Genomic DNA, 24,168 nt, shown 5'->3' with positions numbered 1-24,168 from the left:
ACAATTGCATCAGGGCCTTTCGTACCACAGGAACCTTTTCATAGGTCCAGAACTAATTGTGGAGCTACCCACTTTTGGGCGTTTTCGTACCGGACTGCCTTTTTCGAGAACCAAATGAGCTCCTACTCCGGAGCAGGGTCTAACCAGAACAACTGGTACTAACCGTGACGTAAGTAGACACTGATTAGTCAGATGCGGTTTGAAAACGCCCTCACCCACTATGATTTAAAACACTGTGTAACGTACTGTAACCATTGTGTTAACTTATTTTGCAAGTATTACAAACAACGATAAATATACGGACGCTGAGTGCAGGCACTTGTAGCAAATGTAGCACTGGCAGTTGTCGTTGGAGATTCTTAGTCCTCCTTTCCGTTCTTTCAATCAATTTACGTATACGTCGACATTCCATGTCCATTATTGTGAAACCCGCGGTGATGTCTGTGCGATATTCACTCAACAAGCTCACACATCTGTGCAGCCACATGCTCTATCCATTCAGCGCACTCTGCTCTTCAGCTCGCGCAAATCCGCTATACAGGCGTGAATACTGAATGTTTAACATTATATTAATTACGTACATGTACTTCTTAGACATCCTTAATCTCTAATAGCTCCATTCTGCTCTCTGTTGTTCTGTTTTCATTGTTTGTTTTTTTGGACACAGCTTTATTCACACAATGTAGTATCGGCTTTTGGTATTGGGGCATTTTTACTAGTACGGGTACAGGAGTGCAGTATCAGGTCCAATACGGATACTGAATCTGTACTTATAACCTTCTTTAATGCCTAAGCTGTTTTGCTAGTCTCAGATGGTTTAAAATGGATTTGTCTGGTGTGAACTGTTCTCCAAGCTGGTTTAGTTGGGCGGCCCAGCTTAACCAGCTGAAAAGTGGTTTGAATCCCTTTAAAATCCACCGATAGACCATTCTGAACATCTTAGTGTGGTTTAATATGTTTTTCAGGGTGAACTATAAATATGTAAGTATATCTGTAATTTTTATTCAGCCTTTATCTTCTCACAGGATTATAGGATTTCATTCCCTAAGGATACAGTTTTATAATTTGGCCAAAAAGGTATCTGAAGAGTTAGAATAATTCATTTTCTTACATTATGGATCAGTTATAAATGTATCTGTGATTTATCTGTAGGCAGTTTACTAGGTTTTGGAAAATAGTTTACAAATGAGTTTATGATGCTGTTGATTACAGATAAATGGGTTGCACTTTATTTTTACATGTACTTAAAGTGTACTTACAGTGTATTTATCTAAGAAAGTTCTGGTAATACAAGGTGACTACATGGGGTAGGGTTAGGTTTAGGGGTAGGTTCAGGGTTAGTACCTAGTTATTACATAGTTATTGTAATTACTATAATAATTACATAGTATGTAAATGAGGAACAGGACTGTAAAATAAAGTGCTACCGATAAATGAGTATGTAGTAGGAGTTTTTTTATTTTTTATTTATTGTATATACTTTATCTTTGCATGTCACATTAAATATTTTAATAGTTTTTAATTTATAAAAATCTCTCTGTGGTACATTGTAATGGATTGGATTTTTATCTATACCAGTCTGGCATAGTTGAACTGTAGACGTTTTTGTGAAATGGCAAGAAATTGCTTGATGAATATAGTGTTTTTCGGAACTGGAATAGATTGCCCTGCAACTTCAGCACTCGCTTGAGAATTGCAAATGGATTGGCGTGATATTTCACTCGCTCTGGCGTTTGAACTGCTGTGTTATTACCATCATTACACGCCAGCTCGTCTCTCCCTTTCCCCTCAACTCTTATCAATATTCATTTTACACACTGGTAATTTCATTTCTTACATAGAGAGTATTCCCATTTCTTTTGTTCAGTGGCATGGCTCCTGTTTTTTTTTTTTGTGTAAATATTGTGTTCTGTTCCTCTACAATTTAATATTGACTGGCCTCTGACATCTTGCAGTCACAGAGAGCAGCCACCTTGGAAAATAAAAACAACAAATTTCATTTCGTTTGAGTGATAAATCAGGCCTCTTAACCAAAATTTGGTTTGTGCTCATCAGACAGTTCAAGAGCACTGAGTTCCTGATTCTCCATTAGAGATGGTCACATTTTTATGTTCTTGAGTACTTCAGAAGGTACATGAGTTTGTGTTTTCTTTTGAGCGTCAGTACGGTTCCTGGCTCTAATTGTTTAGGAGTTACTATGGAATCATCTCGGGTGAGGTCTCTCGAGCGCAGACGTACAGTAACCTGCCTGCCATGATAACAGATGGAACGTGTGGAACTATAAAGCCTCTAACCTTTCTGGCATTTTAAAGGCTTATTGTTGCGAGCAAACAAGCAGAGGATACACAGTACAAATGCTATTGTGTCTCTGGGTGCCTTTCTGGTGTACAGCACATTTCTTTTGCTATTTCAGTCTTTGTTTGTGTTTTGTTTTCTCTCTCAGGGAAGGTACCATCAAACCCGGTGACAGGCTACTCAGTATCGACGGAATTCGTCTGCATGGAGTGTCTCACGCAGAGGCTATGAGCATCCTCAAACAATGTGGGCAGGAAGCCACTCTTCTTATAGAGTATGATGTGTCAGTCATGGGTAAGGACACACCCACTTCAACTAATCCCGCCCCCAGACAGTTCACTTTTTTTCAATCTAAATAGAATTCTTATTAATTATATGAGGAAAATACACATTGGATTTATCATAAAAGAGCTAGCAATATTATGTACGTTGTTCATAACATTTAATAATATGACTGAATTCCTAACATTTAATATTATGACTGAATTGTATAATAATAAATGGTTTTAGATTAAAACTATTTTATGTAATATTTCAGTTTTAATAATACATTGATGGACAAGTGAAATAGCAGAAGAGAGATTAGGAAAAAGTAACATACAATTAATTAAATGTAGCTTTTGTTTGTATTTTAGTGCACATTTGTTTCAGTTTAAATTTTATCTTAATTTTTTGCAAACTCTGATTTTAATTGCATTTCATTTTAGGTACGATTATAATGTTACTGTTTCGTTTCTTTCAAGTACTTTTTCCTTAACGGCAGTAACTTTTTCAAGAAGATGCCCTTTGTGGTTCGTTTAAGACCAGTTCTTGTGTTGTGTTCTGTCGAGGCCTAATCGTTCCAGCTGGAAGATCATTATAGTATTTGTAAACACCTATTGTCTAAAAAAAGCAATTACAGAATGTAGCGTTTTAGCGATTTTGAAAAAGATCACAATTATTTGATGTTATCCAGCTCTCAAACGTCGATATGTTTTTGTAGCATTTGTGACATGACAATGCCAAAGAGCTGAATGAGATGCCAAAAACAAGTAAAAGGGTTACAGCGAGTGAGCTGAACTGAAAAGAAAAGTAAATTCTCTAATATTTGAAGTGGCCCGTGGCTGTAACTCATCTTTCCAATGTCTTTGTTGGGCTCTGACCCGGAAGTGATAGATTCCCTTTTTGCTGTGCCCAGTGGAAAGGCACATCCTGCTTCACTGCACTGATATGCCCATCTGTTTGAACAACATAAAACGCTAACTACCCCACAGTGCCTGTTCGACTAGGTTTTTGGTCAGCGCACTTTCCTCCTTAGTTTAAGTCTTGCTGTGTAACTTTCAGATCATTCTGTCTTGGATTTCTGTCTGAATTAATGTGCTTTCTCCGCATCTAAAACAGTTTTTACCTTCATTCTACACTTTCTCCTCACCTCACACTCTTTCTTTCTGTTTTATCAACTGTCCTGCATGGTACGGTACATGGTGCATGGTATGCTCATTGGTGCAGAAGACTGAAAAATCTTGACTCATTTCTGAAAATCAGCTCTTATGAACTGTTCATTTCAAACAGCTTGTTCAAAAAAGAAAAAAAAGATTCCGCATTTCTTGTACACCACTGTGTAATGCATCATCAGAAACAGCTTTCTGTTGGTCTACGTGGCAAATACACAACTTGAATCCATTACAAAATCTGAAAAAGAAAAAATCTTTTGCCCTCGTGTGAAGTTCGCAGTTGCATTGATTCCTTTTGAAATGACTAGATTTAATGAAAAAAATCATTGAACAGTGGAAAATGTGATCACTGCTTTTCGGTAAAATATGAGTTTATATAATCTATGATTGCTTTCAATATACATTCAATAAAATATTCATATATGCACAGTTATAGTTGGAAAGAGGTCAGCTTTATGTATGAGTCTCTGACAGACGTCGGTGACTTTGACTCTGTGATCGGCTGCTGACCAGCTTTTTCATAATATTGAGCATTATCTCATCTATTTTTACTCCACATGCTTTACTCCACAATCTCCCATCGAGAAGGAACTAAAAATGATCGTTCAGATCTTCACCAGTGGATACATACAGAACGGGGTTTGATTAAAACTAATCACCAGAGACGAAGCATTCGTCACAATTTACAGCCACCTTTCCTCCCATCTCCACACACTCCTACAACCCTTCATGGAAACACGAACGCTTCTTGTGAGCTCCTCAATCAAGCCATTGTCAGTGTGATGGCACCCATGTGATTGAACTATTTCTCCACCTCTGGCTTTATTTATGGATAGTCTGTTCCTCCGTGTTCAGCTGGTGTCAGGTGAGTCTGCGAGGCTGGACAGGAAGGTGAAGGTGGAAATTAGGGGCTGGAAAGGGGGGTTTAATCATAATCGGCTGTCATGGCAGCTCAATGAGATCACTACAATTTTCAGTTTAGCTGTTCCAGGGTTTCTGCAGATCTTAATTGGCCTTTAAACAAATAAGCTTTTTTGGCAAAATGAATTAAAGTAATGGAGAATTGTGTTTTTTTTTTTTTTTTTAGCTTTGCTAATAAATGACATTGACATTTAGAGACCATATTGACGTATTGTGTTCTATTCAGTTTATTCCTTAATTTTCTTTACGTAGTCTTAAAAAGTCTTCATAAAACCTGCAGAAACCGTGTTCTATAACCAATCAGATTGTAATGTTTCACCCAAAAATAGTATAGTTCCATGTAGTTAATACAGTAAATCATTGATAAATGCTTTAAAACGATCACAGGTGACAGTTTTTTGTTGGTACTTGTTCCCGTCCCAAGCTTCTACACCTCTGTTCAACATTTTAAACATGTCACTTTATGCTTGAATCTTTATAGATCCACTTTACACACCAAAGCAACATATTTTAGATTAGCACAGGAGTTTCCCCAGTACATTGGGATTTTTGTGATGGCAGCAAGTGTATTTAACACAAACGCAGGGAGGAAGTTGACACACCTGACAGCAGACAGCTGTACCCCCGCTCTAACTAAAGACCGACTGCTCCTTCTGTCCGCTCCACACACAACAGCAGGAGCTATTTCTCTTTGTAATGGGTGTCAAGTGAAATCAGCCCATGTTGGGAATGGGCTGGAAGAGCGTGTTTACGTGTGGTGTTTCCTCTGTGCGCTGAAGACATATGGTGTAATGAGGTCTTTTAGTGCGGCCCATTACTAAACTGAGATGTTGAATTACCTCCATTAGACTTTAACAGGTCTTACCGCAGCCGCTCACCCTCATTCACATTAATGAGGTGTGTGTACGTGTGTGTGTGGGTGTATAACATCCGTAATATTTTTTTTTCTTCTACCAGGTGTTTAGGCACTTAAGCCACACTTACAAATGTATGTAATTTCATTGGATTAAAAGCAAAATATCTAATATAGCTGTTTACATAGTCGTGTAATTGTGATTCTTATTGGATGTACTGTATGAAGGCAATCAGTCCCTCAAGTTCACACCAGTGCCACAGCAGACAAGCCACGGGTGTATTCACACACTCCACTAAAATAAAGAATAAAGTAATGTTATGAGAGTAAAATAGTGAAATATTTTCAAAGAAATCGGAATACTTGAGTCTTTTAATGCTGTATAATATTATTGTGAGAAAAATAATGCAATCGAAAAATAATTGGAGGAAAAACAATACTACTTTAATCTCATAATGCTGTGTAATAGTATTTTGGGAAAAGTAATGCTATACTAAATTTAGGTGAAAAAGCATACTAATTGCAATGCTATATAATATTTTTTTATTTCTCAAAATCAGTGCTTTAATTTCACAATATAACAACTGTATTCTAGGAATTTGGACTTTACTCTTAAAATGTTACTAATCATGTGATGTTCAAATTTTATTTTTGTTTTATTTTTTTGATGATTCTCAATGTCGACTTTATTCACCTAATGTGATGACTGTATTTTCATTCATTATCCTAATGTGGCCCTAAAATACTGTTGTCTACATTTTTGAACGATATATCTATTGCATTTTTTTTTCGTGCAACAATGTACTGTATTAATTCAGTGCGTCTTAAAAATAGCATTGGTTTGGTATTTTATTATAAATCCTTTAGTTAAAATATATATGTATATAAGTTAAAATGTGTTAAAATAGCCTTTATCTTATACATATATACCTCATAACCTTTGCAATATGTTAAATGTATCATGAACATTTTCACAGTTTCATTTGTCTCTTTGCAGCTTTTTGATTTAGACTTCATCCAAATTCTGGATCGTGCACCCAACCCAAGCTTTCTGATTTGCATTAATATATCATAAATGCCACAGGTTATGAGCCACTTTGTACCCTTGCAATCTCCGTTTTCTGAATATAATCACTGTCTTTTTCCTATTTTACAGATTCTGTAGCCACAGCTTCAGGCCCGCTGCTGGTGGAGGTGGCCAAGTCCATGGGCTCCAGTTTAGGTCTGGCTCTCTCTTCCTCCATGTACTGCAATAAGCAGGTCATCATCATTGACAAGGTCAAACCAGCCAGCATCGCCGATAGGTAATTACAGCCACATTTATTTCCCACATGCATAGGAAGGCAACCATTTCGGCTCTTTATGAAAGAAGCATCATTGCTCATCATGTTTCCATTGTTCTGTGAGCCAGATCAATGCGTGGAGAGGAGAGACATGTGCGCAGCAGGAACCTGATGGCTGCTTGTGAAATGTTCAAAGTTTGAAATGCATAAAGCTTAGCAACTAATTATAGAAATTCAATAACTCATCTAGCCTTCATGCCAGCAGAAAGGCATGGAACAATAATAAAGGTGACGGAGTGCTGAGCAAGTGAAAACCTTTCCATCAAAACAGATTAGCACTTTGAAGATGATTCAAAAGTTTGCTCTTGGGAGAAACATTGGGAGGGAATTATGATACACCTTAAACCCCTTTGCCATCAACAGGGTGCCAATTTAGGTGCCCAATTTGGAACCATAATGTGCATGTCTACTGCAGAGTGCACTTATACTCAAGATTGACTTAAATCACTGTTAATATATATATATATATATATATATATATATATATATATATATATATATATATAATGTATAAAAACTAATATATCAAATTATAAATGTAATAAAATATAATTTACACTTAATTAAATATTTAAATTGAACAGAATTATTTATATATATATGTATGTGTGTGTGTGTGTGTGTGTGTGTGTGTGTGTATATATATATATATATATATATATATATATATATAAAATATTTATTATACTTTATATTTATTATATTTTAAATATAAATTATTGTGTTCACTAGTTCACTGCGACTTTTGCTGTCATATCAAATTTGTTGTTGAAAATCATGAAATGTTGGACAACTGAAAGCATTGATATTATATCATAAAAATTGTTGTACTGAGAAGAATTAGTTTGAAATGGTTCCTGTGATAAGTGGCTGGCAGAACAGGATGTGATCTCATTGCTTTTGCAGGTGTGGTGCGCTGCATGCAGGTGATCACATCCTGTCAGTGGACGGCACAAGTATGGAGTATTGCACACTGGCCGAGGCCACCCAGCTGCTAGCTAGCGCTTCAGAACAAGTCAAAATGGAGATTCTGCCCCACCACCAGACAAGACTGGCTCTCAAGGGCCCTGAACATGGTAAGAGACTCAAACACACTTACTCTGGACTAGAGTCTTATGTCAAAAAATAAGCATTTAGGAGAGGCAATTCCCTGCATCCTTGCTCGATTTTGACTTGATTTGGCTCTTTTTACAACATTAAAATGCTCCATTAGGGCTTTTTCTAGAGTGTAGAAACACTATACTGATGCAGATTGGAAATCGTAGTGGACGAGTGCATATTTATTCAGAAAAGTCCAGTTTACTCAGTCTGCATTTTATTTTTGGTCACTTCTTCAAACCTCAGTGCTCCGAAGAAAGAGCGGAGACGTTAATGAGCAACTTTAATGGGTTAATCGATATTGAAAGTGATGGCATATGCATAATTGATGTCTGTGAACATAATTCCTGTGTGTCTCTTATATCAATCCTGTAGTTCCTAGATACAGTGGGTGGTCTGAATGCAACGTTTGACTTCTCAGTGCAAAGCCAGCTGTGTTCTGTCCACATGATGGTTACATTAACAATATTTAATCATCTTTCCTGCAGATATATCCATACTGAAAACAGGACTGTGCAAGGATACTGCATCTTGCCTTGTGTCTCAGGTTGTCAGGAGTTATGTGGTGTTCTAAAGCTTGTTCTTATCACCTGACAGGTTTTTATTAGCCTGTGTGCCACCAAGTGCAATGATAAAGAGATTTGATGTCAAAAGTTTGAGCAAGGCTGATTCCCACAGAGAATATGTTCTTATGACATCCAGTGTGTGCCATAACATATTATCAGGAACAGGAATCTAACATTCAAACGCAGAGACAAAAGGTTAAATGCTGCTGTACTTCCTGATAGGAATAATGTTAAAACACAAAGATGTGGAACCATACTAGGGCAGAGCCAGGCAAGAATGACCAGACCAGAGTCATATTTAAAGACTAAAAGCAAGTCTTTTGATTTAGGCTAGTTAGCGACCACACAGTAACGTTAGAAAGTAAGGGAAAATGTACATCCAGCCTGTTGTTATCGCAGAATAAACACTAACACAAAGCGGATGAGTGCATCACCCTGAAGGGGTTTATTGTGATAACAGCCGGCTGGATGAACATTATCCTGCTTATTACACACCTACTTGCCACATAAGTAAATAATTAGACCCAAAATATTGATTTGAGTTTAAATAATGGCAAAGCTTCCGCAGAGCAAAAAAAATTCTTAACAGGCATAATGTATTATCGTATTTCTAATTACACAGCTTTTCACCACATAAATAAAGACGAGGACATAGAATGTTATTCTTAACTGTTTATAATCTTTAATCCATTACAGTGTACAAAATAACTGTTTTCATCAATTAGAAACACTTTTAGCAACAAGACGAACCCTTTTAACAATACTACTTCTAATTCTTTGATAGTGTATGACAAGGCACCGCTTCCCCTAGTATTTTGAGGAATAGGATTATATAAAATATACAGTATAATATAAAATGATTAAATATTCAAGTATATGTTTAATTACAAAAACATTCACCGATCAGTACTTTTTAATTTCAAATACTTAAGTACATTAAAAATCAAATACTTTTGTATTTTTACTCAAGTAAAATGGAAAAGGAATACTTTTAGAGTAATATTTTATTCGAGTATCTGTGCTTTTAATCAAGTACTTGATTTGTGTATTTCGTCCACCACTGGCTACCACTTAGAAATGTTCTGGTAACCATCTAGAACATCATAGCACCTGCACAGACATGCTGAAACAGCCAACCAGAAGACTGTAGCAACTGTATAGTGACATGCTAAAAACCCCTTCAGTATCTTCAAAGCTACCAACCCACAACGTATTAGCTCTGTGGTGGTGACTCTCACACAGGCAAACCACAAATAACACTAGTTAGCTTATTACTCTGCCTTTGCTGCTGGTCTGTTTGACTCAAACCACAAAAAGAGGTAAAAAAAATTAATAAACGCATCATATATGTCCATCTATATGTATAAATGTTCCTCTAACACCCTGCACTGACAAAAAATGTAATTAATAAATCCTATCAATGAATTGAATTGTTTTGCAGTGTCCACAAGTTCAGTGGCTGAATGAGCTTTATGCTTGGAACTTAATAAGAACGTGGAATAAAGCCTGAGCCCTGAGAACATAAATAAAAGTGGACCTGCACAGCATACTAATGCGTCCTGTATATCACTGTTGGGGGTTTTCAGAAGCCCCACATTAGAAAGCAATGAAGTGACCCTCAGGTCAGGTGGTGGGAGGTGTCTTGATTAGCTCTTAAGAGAAGGAAATTGAGTTTAGAGCACCTTTCAAACACAGTGAGTGGATGAAGCTCACTCCTGATTCCTGTGAAGAGCCACACACGTTTACTGGCATGTCATGCTTCTGGCATTGCTATGCAGTGGCACGTCTACTACGCAGTTCACAGACGTGTAGTCTATTTCCTCAGCTAAAGCAGATTTAGTGCAGTGACGCATTCTACACTAACACGGACCAAAATACCAGCCGCTGTGAAACTCCAGACAGCTGGTAAATGCTGAAACGCTACAGCACCAGACAGCTGACTGACGACACAACGCACGTATGCAGCACATAAACACATTCTACCTTGTCACCCCATACTCATGCATTCACGACATCAGTTTGGTGGGCTTCTGTGGGTGGTAGAGAATGTGTCACAGAAAACATCTGAATCTACTGATGAAAACAAATATTATCCCTCCAGGCCATGACAATACATTATATAATGTACTACACCAATTAAGAATATTATAATTTTTTGGGTGAAGTCTCTTAAGCTCAACAAGGCTGCATTTATTTGATCAAAATAGTATTATTGTGAAATATTATTTAAATTTGAATCAATACATCATAACGCCAAAAAAATTATTATTATTAATTATTATTAAATTAATCATGATTATTTTCATTTGTTGACACCCTTGGTATAGAGATTCTACATTATTGCCTGTAAACACACTCATCATATTTTCATTTGCCCCTCTACTCTCTAAGACTCATGAACTTTTTATTTCCCACATACACATAATTGTAAAAGTAATGGTTCTCATCTGTTCAGGCCTGATTGCATACGGTCTCAATGGATTCTTCACTGTCTTTTAACCCTGTGCTGCTGTTTGATGCTATCATGATGATGGATCCCTTACACAAAAACACACCCCTCCTTCACCTCTTACCGACTCTCTTTCCAGTCTAATACCTCCTGCAGCCACTGCCCTTTAGTTCGTCTCTCTCTTCTCTCTCAGACTGCTTTAGTAATCTCTCTTTCCAGCCTGTGTGTTTGAAAGCACAGCAAACATACTGCTAAAATTAACCGTGCAACAGAAAGGAGCTAAAATAGAGAATGATCAATGCCGGTGTCCATAGTTGTATTCCTAGGAGGACGCTTTGAGGGGAGCAAAGACCTTGCTATGTGAATGCTTGTATTTTGTTTCTTTGTGCCTGCTACTGCAGATATTCAGTCTGATGTGAAAGTCTAAGAGTCTAGTAGTAGCTTGCAGGTGCATTTTTAGTGAACTTGCTTGTATTTTGTCCAAAGCTGTGCTTATGGTGAGATCTACATTATTTGTGACATTGGTTGTTTCGACCTAGAATGTTTTCTAAAGGTATAATTCGCCCAGAAATTTATTTTATTTTGTTTGATTTTTTTTTTTTTTTTACCCATTTTCTACAAGTCTTACAGGTTTGGTTCAGCAAAACTTTTCACTTTTTAATAATCTACCCCTGCAACAAATATTTAGTATGTCTTTTTTTATTTTTACTTTTCCTTGTTTTTGTCAATTTCTGTACTCATGAAGAAAGCCCAATCACAAAGCAGACTAAATAACCCTTCATTAAACATAGTTAAACTAGGGTCACATTTAACCATAATAGTTTTTTCCAGAGTTACTAGCAGTTTGAAAAGTGTCTCTCCTTGTATGATTTATCTTATGTGTTATACGCTAGCATTTATGTGGTGTTGTACAGTATGTTTCTTCCTGCTCATGTCCCCCTCTCTCTCCTCTTCGTGTGCTCAGTCAAGGTGCAGAGGAGTAACCGGACGTTGCCCTGGGAATCCGGAACCAACAACAACAGCAACTTCCTTCCCTATCAACACTATAACACCTACCACCCCGACCAGTCCCGCAGCCAGACCAAGCAGAAAACCTCTCCAAACAACCCCCGTAATGTTCCTTCCCTTTTCCTTCATCCTCATCCTCTTGTATCACTCCTTGTTTCTCAGTAATATCACCGATAAACAGACTTATTCCATTCTTTTATGGGTTTTGACTTTATAACTTCAGTAATTCCAGATTGATTTTAATTTTCACTGTTCAAAAACTCAGTCATATATTTTCAGTGAGATTCAGTGAGCAAAAAAACGTTGCCAAGTTGGATGCAAATATGCCATCATTATGCAAATCAGCAGCAACAGCCAATGGGAGTGAAGATGCAGTATGTATTGCTGAACATGCAAGATGAAAAGTTATCTTTAAATAATGATTGATGTATCGCTTAGTAGATCCTGTATATTTTATTTTATTTTCCAAAGCGATTTACACACACACAAAATATATATATATTTGTTTATTTATCAGTTTAAATCATGCATTTTTCAGAAATTGAACCCATGGCGTCTACAGGAATGTGATATGCAATACAGGACTGCATTCGTTCTAATGTCTCCTTTTGTGCTTTATTTGATAAGTCTGTTTTTGTTTTTGTCTTTTTTAGTGTGTTTTACTTGATCTCTTTGGAAAACAGAGCAGAACTAATTTGTTCCCCTGCTGTTTCCTTGTCTCTAAACTATGCTAAGGCTAAAGAGGTTTTTCTCTCTCTGTTGCTCTCTTCCTCAGTATTATATCTGGTCTTTATTCTCCATCTGTGGGTGTAGCTGAGCTCTATTCTACCAGAGGAGAGAGCACATTACAGAAAGGCTTAGAGTCACTGTACGAAGCCAGACGAGCGCTGAGCCATTCAGTGGTTTTTATTTTGCAGAAGATACACAGTGAATCCAGAGGACACCTTTGTGGTTCCATTCATTGGGGTATATGGAACATAATCCTTGTTAAGGAAGCGATATTGCATTATTGACATTCTAGCAACTTGACCTGATCTTTTCTCCCTGTGCGGTCATGGGTGGACTTCAAAGTCTCAAGTACATTCTGGGACATGTAGTCAATGATAATTGACATCCTGAGTCCCTAGATTCACTCGCTAATTGGCTAATAAGATGGGAAGATTGTCATTTGCCACAAAAGCACTTCTCATTTATGTTTTAGGTCATGCTTTTCCTCTTTCAGCAGCCTTACAGAGTCTGATTTGATTATATCATTAAGTAAATTCCGGCCATCAGGGCTTTATTGATCTCTTTTGATGGCGCCCTATGTGTTTCGAGGACACTGTGAGACTGTTAGAGAAGACCTGTACTTGTTCTTTACAGTGACAATGGTTTGCAGCATTAATACAACTGGAAGTTGTTCATTTTTAGTGAGAGCTAGCTCTTTTAGAGGTGATGAGACAGACCATTTATGATGCGGAAAAAAAAAAAGGAACATTTTGATGCCAAGGACCCCAAAGTAGGTTTTTAATCTCGTTAATAACTCCCTTATCAAAATATAATAGCTATTTAATTTCATTTATAAAGACCCATTTATACTATGTGAAGAAGAGTCATATTATATTCATGCTATAGAGACAGCATGTTGTTTTCTACACACTATTTGAGTTCTAAGTTGCTGTATAAGCTTTTAAATAAAAGATAGTTATTTTATATTTTTCCATTTGATATTTTCCATTTTATTTTATTTTTATTTTACTTATTATTATACTTTGTTTTTATTTATTTATTACTGTTAAGACTGCCTAGTTAAGAAGCTGCCTAGTTATTTTATTACTTAATGAATATTTTGATGTATGTATATATATATATATATATATATATATATATATACAATTACTCTTACTCTTGCAATTATATGTTTTTCTTTTTTTACCAAAAATCATTAGGATATTAAGTAAAGATCATGTTCCAAAAATATATTTTGTACATTTTCTACCGTAAATATATACAAAATACATTTTTGATTAATAATATGGATTGCTAAGAACTTAATTTGGACAACTTTAAAGGCAATTTTTTGAACTGTCAACTTCCAGATATTCAAATTGTTGTATCTCGACCAGATATGTCCTATCCTAAAAAAGCTTATTTATTCAGCTTTCAGATGAGTAATAAATCTCAATTTAAAATAAATGACCCTTAGAACTGGCTTTGTGGTCCAGGGTCATATATATATGTATGTATATATATATATATATGTATGTATGTATGTGTGTGTGTGTGTGTGTGTGTGTGTGTGTGTGTGTGTGTATGTATATATGTATGTATATATATATATATATGTATGTGTGTGTGTGTATGTATGTATGTATGTATGTATGTATATATATATATGGTTAATTTAGCTAAGTTAAACTTAAATATGAATGTTAAAAACTTAAATATTAACTTTGACAACCCTAAAAAGTTTATTTTTGCAGACACCTAAACATCTTGCTGACTCAAGTTTAGAAACTGCAGCAACCAATGGTACGAAACCTTTAAACCTCCAGCGATTCAACTGGGTTTCACGTTCTGTATATCACACACATGACTGAAGTCTAAAATCGGTTGTGGCACCTTTTCTCACCTTCACAGTCATGTCTCAGATTCTCTATTCAGGAGGGTCGTAAAGATGCCGCAGGTGCTAGTGGCTTCACATAATTTACTGCCATTCCATCAATACTTTTTAGTCACAGTCTCTTTTTTATTCCTGGATTATACAACCCCCTTGGTTATGAGAGTTCAAAAGCTTTTTAAATCTCTGAAAGATGTGTCCTTGATACGCGTGAAAGAGCAAATCTCCCCTGAGAGTTGTATTTCTTAAGCCTCCGTTTTCTTTTTTCCTCAAGACAAATTAGCCTTTATTTGCTGGACATTAACTCCTTAATGTTTGGATTAGGAAAGTTTATCCTACACAATGCACAAGTGGACCAGAAGGCCTCATTATGGCTCTTAAAGATGTGGTTTAAAGGCTTTTAAAAAGAGAGAGAGAGAAAAGCAGAATGTCCTTTCATGTGCCAAGAGCAGACAAACTGTTTCAAACAGCAAAAAAAAAACAGTAATCTGCTGTAATCCTGCCATGTTTTCAGCATCACCAATTTCCCAGCCAAATAAAACATATTTTTTGGAGTAGTAATATTCTCCCAGTTGGGATTTTTTTTTTTCTTTTTTGTAAGAGCTAAAAAATGGCTTTGAAGCTCTTTATCTGATCAGCACGAACTGTGATTTGGTTCTTAGCCATTATTCTTTGATAGAAGTGGCTTTTAGGCATCAGGGAGTATTTTTAGAGATGTGCTTTGATGAAGACTTACCACCGTTCACACAGTGTCAAAGACGGAGCGCAGTCTGTAGCGCTTTAATGAGTTGTTTTGTGCATTTCCTCGACTGGTGACAAAAAAAAATGTTTTTGGGAAACGTTAAGATACAGTAGTGGGCTTCGAAAGTTCAGCTGAAAATATGGGATTCAAAATGGTATTTAAACATGTTTAAAGCAAAACGAATAGATTCTAGGTCACGTATCTAGGTAAATTTGTCAGATTAATCATGTGACTTTGTACAGGTTGTCAGATGTTGATCATGAACATGCTGCTCCGGTGTAAGAGTGACACACTGAATACTATGGAATCATGAAGTTTATGTTGGATTTACACTTTTTCAGTTGTTTTAAATGAGTAAAAAATTTCTAATAGAAGCATTTTACCAAGCAAAACTGAACTTTATATACTATATACATACATATACTAAGTATATGAAGTTTTGAAATGAGTCATTGACAGTTGATAATTTTGCTAAAACATCTCTCTCTTTCCCACACAGCTCTGGGTTCATCCTTCTCTCCCACTTCCATGAGTGCCTACAGTCTGAGCTCACTCAACATGAACACGATACCACGCACCATGTATCCCACAAGTCCCCGCGGCACCATGATGAGACGCAAACTGAAGAAGAAAGACTACAAGAGCTCAAGTACGTTTGATGCAGTCATGTTGAATATTATGATATCTAATATGGATCAATAATCTTTTTTAAGAACAAAAAATTCTGCACAATTCAAAAAGAGGCCTCATTCTTAAAGGGACAGTTCACCCAAAATGTCACCCCCATGTCATTCCATATATTTCAGACTTACTTTCTTCTGTGGCTTCTGATGCAAAACCACCATAAATGTGGTCCATACGACTCATACGCTGCATATGACAGCTTTGTGAGGAAGAAGAGATGGCCTTGATTTATCTCATTATTCACTGATCTTCACCTCCAGCGAGAAGTTCATTTCTGCAACTGGATCACTGAGTCATCTCGATAAATGAATCAATTTGAGAGTGAATCATTCAGTTTTGTAAACTGGATCAACAGTTCATTTAAATCTGACTCAAAACAACTTTTCTTTCAAATGAATAGCTATTAAATTAAATTTGTTCCTCACCCAGATCATTGTATGGATCACTTCTATGATGCTTTTATGGTGCTTCCTCATTCTTTTTGAAGCTTGAAAGCTTTCACATGCAGTTGCAGATGCATTCTTTTCAAATAGCTTTATGGAATGCAACTAAATGGAACAGGATATTGAAACGCATTTAAAAGTACTATTTTTACCTTGACGTGCTACAGTGTCTTACAAATGCCACAAAGCGAGTCAAAGACCGCTCTGTATAATATATTGAATAATTAGATGTAGGTTTTTATCCTCTCTTCAACAGATTTACTGTCAGTCTTTGCCTAGTTCCACTTTGATTCATTCTATAAAACCTTTCGTTTTTTTTATCAGAATGGCTGAAGTAAACAGAAAAAGGCTTGGTTATTGATTTCCTGTTGTATGTATCAGCATCTCCACGCAGGCTCTGGCCAGGGACTCGTCTTGACTTTAATATTAGCTTTCGAATTTTTATAGTTGCCTTTGCCATAAGTCAAGAGGTTGAAAGAACCGCCCGCAGTAATTCAGAAACAAACCTTTATAAATGCCACATTTTGCTAAGTGCATGCAATTGTGCGAAGTGAAGCTTGGTCAAGCCGCTGAAAGCGATGAAAGCAATAAAACTCCAACATAAATGCGACAAGGTATCTTGGTATTAAAGAAAGGCCATGCATCTGTTATTCCTCTTGTCTTCGCTATGATAGTCTGTCTTTATCTGTACATTCCTAGCTCTTGCATATGGTTCCTATCCTTCCTGCCCTTCCTCTTCACGGCTGGGCTTTGAATCTGAATAAGATCAGAGAGTGTGATAGCACTTACCTGAAGTGAACGCATTCTCTTCCAATATCTGAAGCCGCCAAGCGAAAGAGGGAAATTACACCTCTGGCTACCCAATAATTAGATCCTGAAAGATATTTCATATCCTTCAACCAAGCAGCATCGTCATCGCCGCCTCTGCCGCAGATAATTACCTGACCAAGCTTTCATATCGCGTGGGGCTATTATCTGAGGGCTTCGTCAGCAGGACCAATAAACAAACGCTGGCACTGGAAAAATGGTTAATCAGCTGCTCACATTGCTGACCGCGTTCATGCTATCATTCAGTAGCCAACTGGTTTTCGAGTTTGTTTTTCGTTGCATTTGTAGCTGCTTGGTTATTTACTGTTGATGTTAGAGGAAGTGGAGTTTGGACAATTGCTGTAGAGAACCTGGCTGTGAAAGTGATGATTGGGTTGCAGGATTAGGCCACGCTGCCAACAACATCAGATTCAAATTCAGACTTTCAAATTAAATTTTTTTTCTCTATCGGTTTTCTAGTGATGTGTGTAATTTTAGTTCCTTTTGTGCCGAGGCAAACTACGGCCTGCCGGGTACTTTCTTCTGGCCCATGAGGCAGCTGGTCCAAAATGACAAATTGGATGCAATATCAAAAAAAAAAAAAAGATGCCGTGTTAGTCTGCTGTGCTTTAACGGTTACGTATAATGGTATATTCAGTCAGAAGTAGAATGTGCTCAGTAATATGGTCAGGGTTGGATTTACCTCCTTATAGGCAAAGTAAATATTTGGGACCCTTTTTATATATAAAATTATCACTCCAAAACAGCGAACAAAAATTAATCCTTGGAACTTGTTGCAGTGCTCTTTATCACAGAATCCCATTGCTGATTACAAAACATTTTATTTTATTGCTAGAAACTGAGGCTTCTGTGTTTAATATGCAGAAAATGCCGTTATTGAGAGGGAAAGAGAGATTTATTAAATGTTTGTGAATTACAAGAGTACTGCATGTTTGTCTCTCAACATTATTTGGCAGCAGCATCTACAGTTTAACTTCTTGAAAAGCTATGGCATTTCTCAATAATGCTGCTGTTTTTGATTTGCAATACTATTTTACTGATAATGTTGCAGGTCAGCGCTGACAAGTTTCTGTGCATGTGTTTGTTGCACATGTGCTCGCGACCATGTATTTGTACTGGATGTGTGTGTATTTGTAGGAGAGAGTGGGAAAAAGAAAGAGAGATTTGAGAGAAATAGAGTGGGAGGAAAAAAGTGAGCTTTTCATAAGTAATAAGTATATTTCCATATACTGTACAAGTACACAAAGTACAGTACAGTAACTGTAAATTTAGAATAAAAAAAATCTAAGCTTCACTTGTCATACATATACTATAATGTGCCCCTTCACTTATATTCAAAAACTTGATGTGACCTTTCAGTCAAAAATTTAAAACTTGAAACAAAAATAAAAATTTGCCTTGACAACTAACTGAAATATGTAAGTTGGAGTACTAAAATTTCCAAAACTAAAACACACACCAAATAAATAAACACAAAAATACAAATATATTTAAGGTGTATAGATATATAAGAAACTAATAAATACAATTACTAAAACTAAACATAAAATGAAATTGAAAATCTAAAAATAAAAACTAATTTAAAATATTAATAAATACTATGATTGTATATAAATAATACAAAAAAAATATTGGTGGCACCATTAGAAATATAATAATAATTGTTTCCAAACAGGTTTCCAAAGCACTTAATGCCTCATCTCCCTCGTCCTGAAATTATTTCAGCAAGGTTTTAATAGTGCCACAAATGAGGAATCCCTTAACAAATGGCTTGCTTAGCGGTCTCATTAAACTGGGATTTGAGACGGTATTTTAAAACGTCAAAACACTTTGGCTAATTTAACTGTCCATTTTTTATCTGACTTTGAAGTGTTTAATTTACTATGACTTGGCTGCACTTGTTCTGAACATCACAGTTAATAGCTTCTCCTACCGCGTTGCTCACCGCTTGTGTTTGGCTAATACACCTGCCGCACAGAAACAGAGCATCTGATCTATTACACAAATTTATTTCCAGTTTTACGACCACGAGCATGTGCACGGCCCCTAATAGATGCCATTTGTTTAGAAAAATTATTTCATAATGGGTCTGTAATAGCTGTATTGAGTCTTTTCACAACTATGACTTTACTCTAACTCATGAAACACAACTAGTCAAAGCAGCACACATGAGATATAATAGAACATACAATATTCACTGTTAAAAAGCAAATGCAGCAGACATACTGTTTTGTAGTTTGTATTATTTAAAAAAAAAAATTGGTAATTAGCGTTTACACAGTAAAACTTTGCACAACTAAAAATTAAATTAAATAAAAAAAAAATATATATATATTTGGACACGCTTGACTTTTTTTTTTTTTTTTCATGACCTTCGGCTAAAATGCATGAAATCGTATCAAATTTAAATGGATAATTGCTGAAAAAACTGCTAATGAATATTAGCACCTTATCAGCAATCACCTTGTCTCTACACACTGCTGTAAAGCTCAGATGGCAGCAAATTGTTCACTGCCTCACTGCCCAAATTGAAAGCTTAATTAACTTCACTGATGCTCCAAATGAGCCCTATTTGCATAGCACCTTGATTTCACTGTCCATAGAGCTCTGCACAGAGGTCGTGGCAGTCGAATCAAGGAGTCTATGCCCAGGATATGTTCTGACAGCCTAAAGTGAGAAGGCAAATGAGTGAGGACGGGTTCACTGCATGATGTGCTGCTGATTCAGCATTCCCAGCCCTTGCATGAGTGACGTCTTCTAGCATACAAACTGGCATTGGTTTGTTAAAAGTCCCTCCTGAGGCCTTTGCTGTCGCTGGCTAACAGGGACAGGATGAACCTCACACACACTATTCAACACATCAAAAAGAGAGAGAGAGATGGAGGGAGGGAGATATTTGCTGCAAAGTCACCCATCAGACAGCAATGACACATCTGGATGAAGGACAAATCTCTTGTATTTTGTTGTGAAATCTATTAGATAAGTTAAACTGTTATCTGAATTTAATATTAATGACTATATATTATACATATTATTAATTACTATTTATTATACAAATACTATATTTATTTAATTACTAATAATTGTGTCTTTTTTTTTCTTGTCAGTTTAATTTTGATTATTCATTTTGTCAATTTAGCTCCACCCTGATTTTATTACTAGAAAATTTCAAAATCAGGGTTTAAAACTATTTCGACCTGTTAATGTAAAATTAATAGATCTTATAATATTAAATAATTATTAATTTTAATAGTATTCATTTTGATTAATTTTGTCAATTTAGTTCCATCCTGATTAATGTTTATTGGTTTAAAAAAGTCAGGGTTTAAAACTATTTTTGCCATTTAAAAATGTAAATAAATCTAATATTTAATAATTAATCATTTTAATAATATTATGTCCATTTTGCCCACTTGGATATATCAAATATTATGTTCTGTGTTGATTCTTTTTTAATTGCTAGAAATGTATAAAAATGGCATAAACCTGAAAATGTAATAATTCGTTTAACCTTCTGAGGTTCACAGTCAATATTTTTGAAGGTTAAGCACCTCCTTTCACTGGCTTTTTGTTAAAAAGTTTTTTTTGTTGTTGTTTTTTTTGAAGAATTTTGTTCCCCAATTGTTGAAAAGGTCTACTGCAAGATCACACAGTCAATGAAGCGGTGAGAAGAAACTATCTTTTCCACACACACACACACCATAAACAGACACATTCAGTCTGTAGTCTCCTCTTCTCCTGCTGGGGATACTCTAAAAGGCTTTCACTGATGTCTTTTGTAAATCTTGTTTTACCACTGTTGGAGGTGGTGTCATGCTAATTTTTGTTCCCCTCTGCGTTTTTGTAGTCCGGAACAAACCATTCTGCCTTTAATGTACTGTGACCGAACTAGCACCATGCCTTCTCACCAGGAGAATATTAGCATAATTTAATTGTTGACTAATGCCCACTGTCCTCGTTTATGATTTCCATGCGGTTGTCAGTTGAGGTATTTTTCTCTAGCGTTCTGCCAGAAAAAACTATGATTATATTAAAGGACAGTGTTGACGACCCTTAAGGTTCCTGATATCTTCAGCAAGACAGATCTGGCGACAGCATACACAGTTTTAAGAGACTGTTCTTCCCAAGCTCCTTTTATGTGACTCAAGGATTCAACACACACACACACACACACACACACACACAAGCATCAATGCTCTCTCCTCTGCACGAAAACTGTTAATGCAAAAGGTGTCATATAAATATTTTTACCCTACAATGCACAACTGTTTTTTTTTTTTTTTACAATATAAAATTAATTGATTTTACATATATTTCTTATATTTTGTGTATTAGCCTCAGACATGTATATATTTATTTTGTCATTGGTTTGATAGCCTTGTTACTCCAAAGATTACTTAACATTTTGTTTTTTAATCAGTTTCGTATATTATGTTGATATTCTTTAGTTAAGGTCAGTATATTTTAGGATTCTACACTCAGTGTATGTAGGATGTACATACATAAACTACAATGCAAACGTACAATAATAATAATAATAAACTGTCAATAAGAATTTTAATGCTCACCAAGGCTGCATTTATTTGAAATAGAAATACAGTAAAATGAAATAGCATTACAATTTATAACACTTTGATATGTATATTTAATTTTTTTCTGTGATGTTAAACCAGCTTTGTCAGCAACATTACTCCAGACTTTGGTGTCACATGATCTTTCAGAAATCATTCTAATATGCTGATTTGATGCTCATGAAATATTAATTATGTTCATCAATGTTGAAAACAGAAATATTGCTGAGGAACTGTGATTCAAAAGACATTTACATTGATCAATTTAATACATCCTTGCTGAATAAACTTAATTAGAAAGATAAAAAAAGACATCTTAGTGACCCAGACTTTGGAACAGCAGTGTGTCTATATATATATATATATATATATATATATATAGAGAGAGAGAGAGAGAGAGAGAGAGAGAGAGAGAGAGAGAGAGAAAGAGAGCTTAGAATAGATAGTCCTGTCAATCGAAACAATGACGCAACTCAAGGGCTTTAGGATCAAAGGTGCATTCTTTCCAATTTTACTAGAGCTGCCAAAATCTGTTCTCTGCCAAAGAAGAGATGTTTCAAACTCTTCTGACTCATTCTAAGGATTTCGAGTTACAGCTGACTCACTGGTTTGTGGGAAGCTGAAATTTAAGATTTTTTGCAGGAAGGAGGAGGCGGCGAATGAGCGAGAGAGAGTCAGTTGGCTGGTGATTCTTTGAGATGTGTCGACAATGACCCCTCAGGTGCTTCCTTGTCTGTTAGAGCCTTTGAAGTCCTACACAAACCGAAGACACCACTTAACCAAATCGCTTCACGAAGCAAAACTCAGAAGCGCACAAAGCCCTGTTGGGTCAGTTCACAGTCTGCGGCCCCTGAGCCATTTGCAAAAAGACCAGTCAGTATCATTTTCAGTGCTTCAGACAAGAGGAGTCCCAATCGACTGTTGATCGATGTGCACCGCAGACCCGTCCCTGAAAGCTTTTCAGCATCCAAGAGGCATCCTGTCCTCATCTGCGTCACCTTAGCCTCCCTTTCTCATCCCTCACTCCCAATAAAAAAGGAAAGGTCACTGCATTTAAAACAATAAAGGTGTCTGGAGCTGTAAATCTAGCCCGTGAGCAGGATCATCAATCTCAGATAGACTCACTCTCAAGTCACACTAGAGCGATCTGGCGAGTATAAGAGGTTCTTTAAAAATGCGGCAGGCCTGGTTTGGTGCCGGTCGATAACCCGCAGGCAGATTTCCATATGACCGGGACGTGTCTATGGGGAAAGAGACCTCTTGGCTGTCGTCTGTGCTCCCTGGTGCTTGGGTTGATGGATTAAGCTTGGTCAGTCAAGGGTGTGATGGCCGCTCGTGTGTCAGAGCGCATTTTCACTCGCCTCTTTGAAAGCATACAGTGTGAACATCTCTGAAAACTGGGCCTTTTTTGAAGCCCAGTTACAATGTGTTGCTTTGCAATTGAGATGTATCCCATGAGACTTTATTGATCTAGACAATTGTAAATGAGGTGCAGCACGCTGTATAAATCAGGACATGCTTATGTGCCTGTCTGCTTTTCGGTAAGCTGGTTTAAACGCTCTCAATCAGCATGGTGAAAACAACAGGCTTTCTAATAGATATAGAGAAGATATACACAGTTAATTAGTTAACATTATCATTCGGTATTGCATATATGCCAATGAATGCTAATTTATCCTATTTTTACATTTAGATGTATTTTCTTTTATATAGTATTGAAAGGTCACCTTTAAAAACACAAGAAAATCTCAAAATGAATATCCATTTTTTATAATTCACGTTATAATGGTGTCTGTTTTAAGTGATTTTGATTAAATGCTTTTTTGCTTAATTGTATATAGAAAATAAGTTGAAATTTAATAAATTGAAAATAATAATTCAAATCATTGAATAATTCAATTTAGTGAATTTCATTAACCTGTCATTTTATATATATATATATATATATATATATATATATATATATATATATATATATATATATATATATATATATATATGAAAGGTAGCAGTCAGAAACAATACTGGTGCATTCCTTATATTTCACTTGTTAAAATAACTATATTCACTCAAATATCAGTCTTTGTGGTGGTATTATTATTATTATTTATAACGACAACACTATTTTTTAAGTATTGTATTATATAGTCATTTCAGATCCAGAGTCAGACCCATAAGATAAGGAAGTTCTAACAGCCTCATAATTTGCACCATCTACAGAAAGAGTTTCCCTAAATCCCTGTGGTCTGATTTGCGATATAATACACCAGCTCTATATCAAAGTGACTTTTCTAATTTCTAAGCACACGTAGTTGGCCCAAAGATACTAGCACAC

The 24,168-nt window shown here is 36.0% G+C and overlaps 1 protein-coding gene across 12 annotated transcripts in view; it reads left to right on the top strand.

Annotated features, from left to right (window-relative positions):
• Positions 1-24,168, top strand: part of LOC132098865 (glutamate receptor-interacting protein 1-like) — a 244,194-nt gene that overhangs the window by 186,745 nt on the left and 33,281 nt on the right. For all 12 annotated transcript variants that reach the window (XM_059505110.1, XM_059505104.1, XM_059505107.1 and 9 more), the window contains 5 exons: positions 2,444-2,589; positions 6,659-6,806; positions 7,752-7,921; positions 11,923-12,069; positions 15,807-15,956. In XM_059505110.1, coding sequence (XP_059361093.1) covers positions 2,444-2,589; positions 6,659-6,806; positions 7,752-7,921; positions 11,923-12,069; positions 15,807-15,956 — 761 coding nt within the window. The remainder of the gene's footprint in view (positions 1-2,443; positions 2,590-6,658; positions 6,807-7,751; positions 7,922-11,922; positions 12,070-15,806; positions 15,957-24,168) is intronic.

Source organism: Carassius carassius, chromosome 22, assembly GCF_963082965.1.
Source record: "Carassius carassius chromosome 22, fCarCar2.1, whole genome shotgun sequence".
Lineage (NCBI taxonomy): Eukaryota > Metazoa > Chordata > Actinopteri > Cypriniformes > Cyprinidae > Carassius > Carassius carassius.
Note: the sequence above shows the minus strand (reverse complement) of the source record. Positions and strands in the feature narration are given on the sequence as shown.